The 12,491-nt window shown below is 37.7% G+C and overlaps 1 protein-coding gene and 1 long non-coding RNA gene across 2 annotated transcripts; one reads left to right on the top strand and one right to left on the bottom strand.

Moving 5' to 3' along the window:
* Positions 1 to 3,807: 3,807 nt before the first annotated feature.
* Positions 3,808 to 9,379, bottom strand: tlr5a (toll-like receptor 5a). Its single transcript, XM_014973719.2, has 5 exons — positions 9,305 to 9,379; positions 6,062 to 8,339; positions 5,385 to 5,473; positions 4,418 to 4,683; positions 3,808 to 4,292 (listed from the first exon to the last, which is right to left on the bottom strand). The coding sequence occupies exons 1-4, from the start codon at positions 9,350 to 9,352 to the stop codon at positions 4,420 to 4,422; spliced, it is 2,679 nt and encodes an 892-aa protein (XP_014829205.2). The 5' UTR covers positions 9,353 to 9,379; the 3' UTR covers positions 3,808 to 4,292; positions 4,418 to 4,419.
* Positions 9,380 to 10,529: 1,150 nt separating this feature from the next.
* LOC148153010 (uncharacterized) lies at positions 10,530 to 11,856 on the top strand. Its single transcript, XR_015761795.1, has 2 exons — positions 10,530 to 10,850; positions 10,957 to 11,856. It is a non-coding gene; the product is annotated as an uncharacterized LOC148153010 (long non-coding RNA).
* The last annotated feature ends 635 nt before the right edge of the window (positions 11,857 to 12,491 follow it).

Below are 12,491 nucleotides of genomic sequence, written 5' to 3'. Positions count from 1 at the left end.
AAAGCATACGATATAAGTTGAATCCTGCTGCAACCCAGATTTTGTTTCATCTATCCAGATTTTTGATCACAATCAATGGGTGGGGCTATATCTATTGTCGTCAATATAGTTGGTCTAAAGGGGACTTTGTAGTCCAACCGACCATTCAGATTTTAGCGTCTGGTTCTGTAGGCCACAGGACAGTACCAATGATCATATAGAGACCTTCAGCACAGGAACTTTAAAATAATTTATTAATTGCATAAGTAATTCTAGGATTTTAAGACTTGAAGTGAATTTCGTATGGGGTGACCAAAGCTGGTTTAGCACGTCCTCTAAAAGAAAGGCCCGTTCTATAAATATTGAAGCTTTGCTAAAACTTGATTTTGTTTTCACTAAAAGCTTTTGAAACAGATGAAATGTTCATTATGTGACTTTATTTTACCAGCTGTTATTTAAAATCCATTTCTACGGAAGCGCATTGCTATCACGCAGGAAAAAAAAAATTTCGAGCGCTATCACGTTATAACGTGATACGTATGTCGTTAAAACGTGATAGTATCTCGTTAAAACGTGATACGTATGTCGTTAAAACGTGATACGTATGTCGTTAAAACGTGATACGTATCTCGTTAAAACGTGATACGTATGTCGTTAAAACGTGATATGTATGTCGTTAAAACGTGATACGTATCTCGTTAAAACGTGATACGTATGTCGTTAAAACGTGATACGTATGTCGTTAAAACGTGATAGTTATCTCGTTAAAACGTGATACGTATGTCGTTAAAACGTGATACGTATGTCGTTAAAACGTGATACGTATCTCGTTAAAACGTGATACGTATCTCGTTAAAACGTGATATTTATCTTGTTAAAACATGATAATTTTAGGTCCAGGAAGTGGCGGTATTATGCTAGGCTAGTGCAGTGGCTAACATGAATTGGTCAGGTTTCCTTTCATGTTTGGTCTACAACATGTAGAGATACGGATGCTGCTTTGCACTGTGGTTAAAACCATTAATAGCATGCGTACTCTGAGCAGGATCCTAAACAGAACGGGACTGCACAGAAGGAAACGTCAGTCCGGTCCTCTAGCTGTAGCGGCGTTCCTGACTGTCTGGATCGAAGCTCAAGTTGGCTTCCGATTGTAGCTTCTGATTCGGGAAATGGCTAAAGGGAGATTATAACGGAGGCTCAGACGTATTTGCTGAACAGTTTCTGTTCAGATTTGTTTTAACAGTACACTTGCTGAACTACGGCTGTTCGTAACCAAGCAACCGAAATCAACAGAAGGCTCGATAGTGGCAAAAGACAAAACTAGATCCTGTTAAGCATTCTTCAAAATAAAAGACTTCCTCTCTCCAAAATAAATCATACAGAAAGCTTTGAATTTAATTATTTTTCACGTCACCTTTTGGAATTGTGTACAATCAAGTTAAATTCGGTGAATAATAATAATCATGTAAATTATACTTAACATATGACTTGACATATGACTGTAAATAAGTAACTAATCATGGAAATTATATTTAACATATAAATGTTAAGAAATAATTTGTTCTGCTTTAAAAACGAACATACATCGACACTTCAAATCTGGAGTAGATTATTCTAATCTACGCTAATGGCAGAATATTTCAAACCTAGTTTGTGATTTGTGAAATCTTTATCTGAATTGAAACCTCAGCAATGAGAGATTTAAAAATATGTTTGCATCTGGAATGCATTAGAAATAAACTCCTATCACATTTACAATATTTGTTATTATTTTAACCTTCTGTTTTCTTTCACTTTTTTGTCCTAGAGCACCTGCCTTTTTGTGTGGCTTACAAGGATCCATCAGCTGGGATAATAATGCCAACAACTTTTCAGATTCCGATTTATAGTGATGCAACGTAGCATCAGAGATGAATAATCTATTCCAGATCAGAAGTGTCTAAGTATGTTAGCTTTAAAAGTTTAATAGTTAAAGATGCTACTCATCTCCTTAATTGGTCACATCAATATTATAAAAATTACAATATTGCCAAAATTCTTATATGTTTTCCAATCAGTTTCAATTTCCTTACTCCCCTTCTTCTTTAAGGAGCTAAATATAACTTTTTCCAACTTCACTTAAATGGTAAACGCCCGAGAATGAAACTGTCTGTCTTATATCAGCCATATGACAGAGGGTGTTAACAATTATCAAACCTATTATGTTATTTCAACCCAGATCAGGGCAGCAATGTTTTACTTTACTGCCAGACAGCCCCCAGCATGGGTTACTATTGTGTCCCACTGGATCTCTATTGCTATAGACTTGTACATGTACTCATCAGGCAGGAAAAGGTCAATTAAGCAAACAAAATACCCATTTCTGAAAAATACAATGATGATCTGGCAAAAAACACTTGATTATTTGGGAGAAATGCAACAACTATCCGATGTAATGTTCATCCATGTAGAGCAGGATTTAAACTGCTAAGAATATAACTAAAGTGTCTGATCTTTTTTCAGGGAAGATATTTATGTAACTTGAAGAAATTAAAAACAAACATGATATTCCTACAAAATATTTCTATAACTATCTTCAAGTTCAGAGTTTTATTTTATCAAAGCAACACAATAATCTTTATCTACCCTCTTTGTCTCCATTAGAAAACATTATTTTAAGTCACCTATATGGTAAAGGAGAGGTGTCTCTTCTTTGCTCCTTGTTTGTCGACAAATATTAAAAATTGTTGACCAATATTTGACAAATATTATTATTTTATTTTTTTATTTTATTTATTTTATTTTATCAGGTAAACCCCGTTGAGATACACATCTTATCTTATTTTCAAGAGGGACCTGGGTAGAAGTCTGCAACACACAGCAACCTGGTTACAAAATAAAATTAATTAATGCATATGCAGAAGTGTAAAACAGTAGAAAAGAATTTAAAAACAGTGACACTGTTTAATAGAATCTCGTCTGTTTTTAAGAATCGCTCGAAATAAGTCCAGTGAAACCAGCTTTGACATCTTTATTTCAGACTGGAGCTGTTTCCAGGCTGTAGGAGCCATCACACTAAAAGCTTGCTTCCCTTTTTCAGTTCAGAAAAGTGGAACATGTAAAAGAAAAATATTGTTAAAACGTAAAGAATGGGAATTAACAGACCTATGTAAAAGAAAGTTTAAGGATGCTGGAGCCAAGCCGAGTAGAGATTTATGAATCACGATCATTAGGTGATTGTTTCTCAGGACGCTTAAAGGAGGCCATTCAGCTTTTGCTTATCATGTTTTAACAAGATAAATATCACGTTTTAACGAGATAACTATCACGTTTTAACGAGATACGTATCACGTTTTAACGAGATAACTATCACGTTTTAACGACATACGTATCACGTTTTAACGACATACGTATCACGTTTTAACGAGATAACTATCACGTTTTAACGACATACGTATCACGTTTTAACGACATACGTATCACGTTTTAACGAGATACGTATCACGTTTTAACGACATACGTATCACGTTTTAACGACATACGTATCACGTTTTAACGACATACGTATCACGTTTTAACGAGATACTATCACGTTTTAACGACATACGTATCACGTTATAACGTGATAGCGCTCGAAATTTTTTTTTTCCTGCGTGATAGCAATGCGCTTCCGTACATTTCCATTCATTTTTTTTACTGCAGCCTGAATGCAACATCTAAGCAGCTTGTAATCACTGCCCCTTATTTTTTCATTCATTCATTCATTCATTCATTCATTCATTCATTCATTCATTCATTCATTCATTCATTTTTCAGTGTTTTCTAAAAAAATAAAGAAAAATTTAAACATTCTGTTAAATCAAACTGAATCATCATTTATTCACAGAACATTTGATTCTGATGAAAGCTCCATCACACAACACAGAAAATCAAACTGCAGTGCTTTACCAAAATTTTCCCCAAAATCAGTAGTATTTATATCCCACTGGTATATTGAAAACCAGTATTGCTGAATTACAAAAACAAAAAATTGGAAGAACTACATCTTCCAACACTTATTACATTGCTACTGATCACTGGTATTGAACTCCTCATTACTACAGACAACAGATATATACCCACCACCAAGTTAAACACTGAACACATGCATCTTCTCTCCACAGGTCACGTTCTGATTTGAACGTTCTGAATAAAAACTAGTGTGCGCTGTACACAACAAGAAACCTGCACCACACTGTTCACAGTATCACACTCAATGTTCCCGATTATGGACTGGTGACTATAACTTGTGCAGAGTGAGTAGAGTCTGACTTCGTTGGCTCATAAAAGTGTTCCTGTAGAAAGAAAGGCAAACAAAACTAAAGTCAGGTTTAAAGACTTGTTTGAAGGTATGGGTATTTCATTTAAGGCTGTTTAAGTTTAACAAAGACTGAGGTCTTCTTAAATATAAAGACCTTACCTTCACATTAATGGATTCCCTGCTAAGTTGTTAACTCTGATGTTCTCAAGTGGAATCTTCTCTTTAGCAGGAGGTTGGCAATCTGGCTTCACAGTCTCAGGCTTGTCCTCAGCAAACTTCTTCACCTTGGTGTCTCTGAGGATCAGTGAGACAAGCCGCTCATAGAACCACTCCAGGTCCTGAGGGTCCTCGGGCCAGGTGAGGTACTCTCTCCTCTGGACAAAAGCTCTGACTGCATTGCACTTCATCAGCTGGTAGTGAGCAACCTTTGGGTTTGTAACGAGCAGATGGTTAAGATAGATGGCGGCATTTCCACGCATACATTTCACAACAGGAAACACGGGTGTAAAATGGAATAACTTGGAACAAGGGTGTACATATTAAATTAAGTAAAACTTATTTAGTACGTAGTCGTTTCACAGGGCGATTTATTTCAAGCGTTTGTTAATTTTGCTGCCAAAAGGCTTACAGCTAAATATGATAGCTTTGAAACAGAAGTTTCAAAGCTATCATACACTGCTGATTCATGGGCTTCAACTGTGACAAGGGACACATCTGAAAGTTGCCAGACTCTGGCTCTCAAAGAATGAGGTTTGAGACCATTTTCATGGAGAATCTATGGAATATTAACAAGAGGGAGCTACCAAAGCAACCTGGGCTTCAATTACACCTCAGCAGGACCACAATATGATTGGCTTCATGCTGCATTGGTGCAGTAATTCATGCTTAAATTCTGTCTGAAATATTTTGCATTGGCTGTGTAAAATAATGTAATTTTTTTTAGGAAAATAATTTTGTGTTTAGCTGCAAGCCAGAATTATCAATATTAACAGACTCTTGAAATAATAAATTAAGTAACAGCCACAAATCACCTTTTAACAATATTCTAATATATGGAGAGTCACAGGTATGTTGTGTACCAGTAGTTTGTATTAACCCAGTGTCAGCAGCATAGGATTATACGCACCTTCCCTACCACCAGCATAACCAGGACATTGGTCAGCTCCTCTAACATGCGGCCCTGGGCTAAAGTGAACGCCTCCAAACACCAGCCATCTGTAGGGAGGCAGAAATGTAGTAATACGTATGAACAGAGATAAAGTCAGCAGCGAAACAACATCCGAACTGTGGTAGCTAAAATGCTACTGTTAGAAAGATGACACAGCTGTAGGGGGGTTTTGTTACTTGAAGGGACAAACCAAGAAATCTCTTGGTTTCATACTTTCTGAAATCATATAAAGCTCACCAAGAAATTAATGAAGGATTTCTTGGATGCGTCTTCTTGGAATTGGAAATTATTCTTAGTTCTTTTTACTTTAAGATATGCCACCCGGATGGATTTCTGTATATTGAGGCAAGGAAAGTGCTAATTTGGCATTAGAATGAGGGAATGGGAACCCCCTATTACCATCTCCCAAAAGTGAGAACATAGAACTTCAGAAAAGGATCTTTGTAAATACAGCTACTTGCAGATTATCTCAGAAGTTACAACTTTACACCTCATTTGGGAGTGACGCTGAAAAAGCTGTTAGATATTTGTTTTCTTTTCATAGGTGCTAAAGACAGATTGACAGGTTTCAGGGTGAAATCAGAAAACAATTGTAGCCATTTTCCCTCCAAATCTCAGTGTACATAAAGCCACACCTTTGAGGAACTCCTTGGAGACGATGCACAAGGTCTTCCTGCTTCCCCAAATGGCATCCCTGATGTTTGACAGATGATCCTCCCCAGGTAGAAAGTCTCTCGCTTCGAAGCAACAGTGGAACAGGTTCTCTTCTGCAAACTGGTTGTCTAGCTTCTTCAACAAGGCGGCCTCCACCCACCTGTAGTCGCTGTTGCTGAAGCACAGGAAGGCATCGTATTGCCAGTTGTTCTCTTGGGCAGGTGGTTTGGGGCCCTCAAGAACCCTGTTAACTACCTTTTTGTAGATGATGAATATTTGCCCTCGTAAGCGGGCGTAAATAATCCCGCCGAGTACGAGGCTGAAGACAAGAATGGCGGAGGAGATGAAAAGAGCCAACTGAAAAGCCTGAATGTCTTTTTCCTCATCTTCACATGACTCCATGATGGTATGAAACTCCAATAGGGGAAGATTATGGAAAGAAGCTGGGAACTCACATCTGTATTCCTGAGCTGGGCTCAGGAAGGTCACATTGGTCATGTTCAGCCACTTCAGGAAGTCCTCCAGACCGCAATCACAGTGGAACTGATTTCCAGAAAGGTCGAGGGTGCTGAGCGAGTGGAAAGTCATCGGATCGGGAGAGACCAGGAAGTTGTTTGAGAGGCTGAGCGATTTTAGGCTGGCTGGGAAAACACTGGCCTCCAGATAGGTCAGGCCATTGAACGAAAGGTCAATATTTCTAATCGAGGTGAGACCCCTGAAAATCCCATGAGGAAGGGTCATCAGGGAATTATGGCTGATATTTAAACCAATCAGATTCTGCAAATTATCAAATATGTCCAGGCAATGCCCCTGTGCCCAAGAAATCTGGAGGGAACTGCCATGAAGATCCAACACAACCAAGCTATTATTAGGAGGCATGGAAACCCCTGGATTTATAGTGCACCACAAAATGGTGTTGCCCCCGTAAAAAAAGAACAGCAGACGCTTGAAATGAGTTAAAACGACATAAAGGTCTTCCAGGTTTGTGAGTCTGTTTTCTGAAATATCTAAATATTTACTGCTGTTCCACAAGCTAATAATGCTTCTGATGGAATTCAACTTATTGTCTTTTAGGAGGAGGAACTCTAAATTTGGTAGCGGGGCAGGAGATGCCAGCTGTCGCAGAGCGTTTCCTGTTAGATATAAATGATGTAACTGGGAAAGACCACTGAAGGCCTTGTCTCCAAGAACACCAATGTGGTTGTCAGACAAGTCCAAGATGAGAAGCTCTGTCAGATTGCTGAAGGTGTCGGAGCGGATCTCTCCTAACAGATTGAATGACAGGTTGAGTTGTAGTAGATTCCTCTCCAGACCAATGAAGGCATTTGTCTCGATAACGTTTATCTTATTCCGGGAGATATCAATGTTCCCCACATCTTTCAGAGCCCTAAAGACTCCAATCTTTAAAGCAAAAATCCTGTTCCCTGATAGGTCTAAATGAACAACTGAACTCTCCTCAAGGTCTTGAAAAGTGTCTTTGTCTGGATCAGGCCTGTTGTTATAGGAAAAGTCTTTTCCAAGACTTCCAGAACATTTAAGATGAGCAATTGGAGTCCCCCTGATTGCTCTGAAAAACAATTTTAATGTCTCCAAATTCATTCCACTTCCTGAGATATCAAGGATGTTGAAGGCCATCTCTTTGAAAGGGTTTCCACAGTCCTTCCAGTCAACGTCAGATCTGAAGAAGCTGTTCGACCTCAAGCTCAGGAGGTGAAAATATTTCCCCTGGAAACCAACGAAGTCTTTCTCACATATTTTCTCAAGCTGATTCAGATCAAGAATTAACTTTGAGAACTTTGTGAGATTCCAAAAGAACTGACCCGGATTGAGTCTCACTATGTTGTTCCCGTAGAGGTTGAGCTTTTCCAGTGACAGAAGTGGCTTCAGGTAGTTTTCTGCCAGTATGGAGTCGGTCAAAGAGCAGTAATCCAGCCAGAGATCCCTTAACCTGACCAGCCCGACGAACGCCCGTGGCTCCAGCTTAAGGCCGACATTGCCGCCAAGAACCAGTGTGGTCAACTTTCTCTGCCTGAGGAAAGAGTCGTTCCTGATGGTGAGGACTACTTTCTGGCTTCCCAGGTCTAATTCCTGAAGTTCCTTTAAGTCTCTGAGAGAAGTCCTGTTGATCTCATGGATTAAGTTTATATCCAAATATAAGTGGGTGAGGTTGGGAGGCAGAACAGGGACCCAGCTGAGGTTCCGGGAGGTGCAGTATGCTTTTTGTCCCCACAACTGGCATGATGGGTGACATGTTGCTAGCTGCAGGGAGAAAAGATGGATTCATTAAGAGTTCAGGACTAAGTACATTCAAGTTTTTCAGACTGCTCATAAATTTGAAGATGGATTAGGGTTGTTTGCCTTTTATATTTTTAACAAAATAGAAAAAAGACCTTAAAAGAGCTAAAACAAAAATAAATCTCTGTATAATTACACAACAAGGTATATTATGTGTGAAATTTTTGATTTTGCCGCAATGCAAAAAACTTTACTTTACAAAACTTTACAAATTTTACTATAAATTCTGGCAATTTTTTTAGTAAAATCACTGAAATTTATAGTAAAGTTCTGGAAGTTTTACCATATAAATACCAATTTCTATTGTGTAAATGTGGAAATTTCTGTATTTATATGGTAAAATGACCAGAACTGATGTTTATAATTACAGTGATTCTGATAACCAGCTTGCTGGCACCTTGTCAAACAAGATCTCTTTGTTTCTTCTTTGATTATGATAAAAGGAACACGACATATTTCAAAAAAAGATAATGAACACAATATGTGAACATATTACCAAGAACATTACTGTAAAAAAAATATAAAATTTTCATTATGCTTTCATGTTTGAGTGTGTGTGTGTGTGTGTGTGTATTATATGTACATTAACACAGCTGCCCTTTGCTCAATCAAATGATACTTTGTTGCAATTGAAATAAATATATATATAGATATAAATATGGATTCATCTATTGGAGAATATTGGACCGATATCAATGTCCATCACATATTAATAATCCTGCCACAGCTGATAATTGGTATTTATCTGTGTATTACCCCAACCTTTCACCACTGATATTGCTTCAAATAGAATAGAAAGTAACTGTTTTTGCCCCTCAGTGGGGACATTTATGAGTAAAGTTAAAAGTATTAATATAACTGTACACTCAGTATGCTAAATCTGTAGAAAATGTGTGAGCTAAGGTCTAAGGTCAATGTTAGACACCAACCTGTAGATAGAAGCCAGCGCAGATCAGCTGAAGAACCAGGAGCCACATACTGTCTTGGACCTACGGAGGACAAACAGTCCCAGTGTTTACTATGGTTCACCCGAACAGCTCATGTTGTTCATACACTGCCCACAGAGTTGTGCAATCCTTGATTTGTTTGCCCTGAGCGGATATGAAAGTGGAAATGTGTCCTGCTGTACAGATTATTAGAGCTTTGTCGGAAAAATGGTTGATGTTTCAGATTAGCAACTCTGAGTCCAAATGCTTTTCCACTTCGGTTGTTTACTATTAATATAATATTTCATTTTATGTGACAATATGGAGTTCAGTAGACAAAACAGAATTTCTTTGTTTATGATTTAAAAAAAAAAAACAGTTATTTAAAATATAAACAGAAAATCAAACCAAATACAAATTTCTACATAAGCTGCTTTCTACATAAAAAAGAGAGCATATGTTTATCATTCCAGCGGCAGCAATCACTCGACCGTCCTGTAGTGTGACGCCAGGGGGCGCAGTTTCCCGTTACACCCTGACTTTCCCCTTTAACTTAACAATTAGTTTGCGTGAAAACGCTGACAGTACAGCGCGAAGATAACAATTAAATAGGAAGCAAGAATGAAGTCTCCCTTTTTTGCTACAAAATTAAACGGCTCAAATTTGGATGTTACATTTTTAGAGGAAAATCAAATAACTTTTTTTTTTTTTTTAATCCTCTGATGAGAAAATCCAGATCAGATTTGCACCGAATCTGCCAACAGTTGTTGCATTCTGTCTTGTTGTCAGTGACGGAGGAGGGGAATTTCAATTTTGTTTGATTTTTGTTGTTGTTTTAAATGTTTAAATAAGAAAAACAACGTAAGAAAAAACAAAAATGCCCTGCGTAATTCCTGTTCTTAAACTGCCACCTGTACCTGTGACGGTAGGAGGCGCTGTTTCTTCTTTATGCCTGTAAGGCGTTTCTCCCCTTTTTCACTCCTGAACAGATACACAAGAACATATAAACAGGACAAATTTGTGATGCTCTTTAGCACAATATAAGCTTTACATTTAAATCAATGGACCCTGCGTGACGTCACGGGTTTAGCACATCAGAATATGGCAACTGACTGCTTTTTCCCCCGCTTAAAACTAAATTCATTTATGCTCATCTCTTTATTTTTTAACTACATCTAAAAAGATCGACATTTTTGCTTTCATTTCTGATGAGCAGCTTCACCCACCACCCCACCCTCTCTACCTACATAGTTGGCCGCAGGTTCAGCTCAGGTTTAGCTTCACAGCAGATTTACGTTTATTGCGTAATTCGGGCTTGTCTGAATCAGAGAGTGATCAACAGAATCCACTTACTTTAAAGGCTTTAACGAGGTCGTGAAGTGACATCGTCACGTGCAAAAGCCCCCGCTCAGACTTGGAGTGGGACACATTGGGAATGTCTTTCCTCTGCTGCTGAACGAGACGGTGAAAGGAATCCCTCACTGGTGGAAAATTCGCTTAAACGCTTCTTCCAAGCATACAAGTGGCTCCGTAGATTCTCTCAGTGTGTGTATGTGTGTGTTTAGAAAGACTGATTTTCCGCTGTTCTTACAAAATGCACATAACTCGCAATTTCCTTTATGGCCAAAGAGGCTTCACCTTCCTCTTTCTTACAGGTGGCCGTGTTCCCGTCCTGGAGCTTTCCCTTTTCTCCGTAGCTCCATGTTGGCTGATAGTATCCACTTCCTCTCTGCCCCCGGAGCCTCCTCCACAGGCAGCCACTCCGACACACCCGGCAGCAGAACCAGGATGAGTCCGCAGGCAGGCAGGCCGCCGTTCCGTTATGACAGATAGCACACAACGGGTTAACATATCAGGGGGCAGCAGCAGGAAAACTAATAATAACTTCGCCCATCACGGATTGTTTGCACAAAGTTACAGTTTCTCTAGTATTAGATGTCTGTGCAAAATTCAGTGACTGAAGACTATCCTATATAATAATGCATTATTGAATTTTTTTTTTTTGTTCGGGAGAAGAAAAATACAGGTTTGATGTAATATTGTAATCTTAAATGTAGTTTGTTTTTTCTTTATTAGCTATATGCAGAAAACCAGAACTGAAGCTTCAGACGCATCAGTCTGTGCGAAATTAAGCTTATAGAATGTTTTTGACTCTGATGGAGATACTGAAATAAATTAACTTTTTGGCCATATTTTAGTTTATTGAATTGGTTTATAAACAAATACGCAACGCAGACGGTTCTTCAAACCGGTTCAGTTATGCTAACAGTTCTTCAAACCGTCTGCTAATTGTTATCTGAATCAAGATTTAAATACAAAATTAGGTTTCAGGCAAGTTCATTGTTTAACAATATGATTATTGTTTTTTTTTTTTTAGCTTATTTCTGTTCGTCTTGTTCTAGTGCATATTGTTAATAATAATACTAATAATAATAATAATAATAATATTGTGTAACAATAAGGCTATTATAAGTTGAACCTACTGAAAACAGTAGCACATAAGTTCTTTATTTTTCCTTTGTTTTGGTTATTAAATGCAGGTGTTGATGAAAACAGTGTTGCTGTGACATGTTTTGTAAATAGTCAATTTCGTTCAGTCATGTTTATGGTCGCCGCTGATTGCTGAAACATTGCATGATTACACAAAATGGCTTGCCATACACCGTGATTCCTGTTACTCTGCATCTGTTTTTACCTCAAATAAAAAGAGATGCAGAAAAACTAGACATGCTTCATCTTCTGGAGATGTTCAAAGTTTGAGTTGCTGTAAAAGTTGGAACCTTTATCTGGAATCAGGACTGATACGATGAGCTCTTCTCACTGAAAACAATCTTTGTATTTTCTCTTCCCCGTCACCTTTACTCATGTTGTAAATGTGTCTTTACTGTATATATATATATATATATATATATATATATATATATATATATATATATATATATATATATATATATATATATATATATATATATTTTTTTTTTTTTTTTTTTTTTTTTACCATTATAAGATATTCCCACTTACCTTAAGTTGCTATGGTGACACCTGAATTCCCTCCAATCTGAGACAATGAAGGTTACCTCTATTCTAACACAATATGATCCATGTGATGGTCTATTCATTTAGAACTGTGCAATTATGTGGTTACTTTCAATAATTACAATGATAATCAACAATAAATAAACATCTGTAA

The sequence above is a fragment of the Poecilia mexicana genome, unplaced genomic scaffold (genome assembly GCF_051168715.1).
Source record: "Poecilia mexicana isolate PSO_F unplaced genomic scaffold, ASM5116871v1 scaffold_21, whole genome shotgun sequence".
NCBI lineage: Eukaryota > Metazoa > Chordata > Actinopteri > Cyprinodontiformes > Poeciliidae > Poecilia > Poecilia mexicana.
Note: the sequence above shows the minus strand (reverse complement) of the source record. Positions and strands in the feature narration are given on the sequence as shown.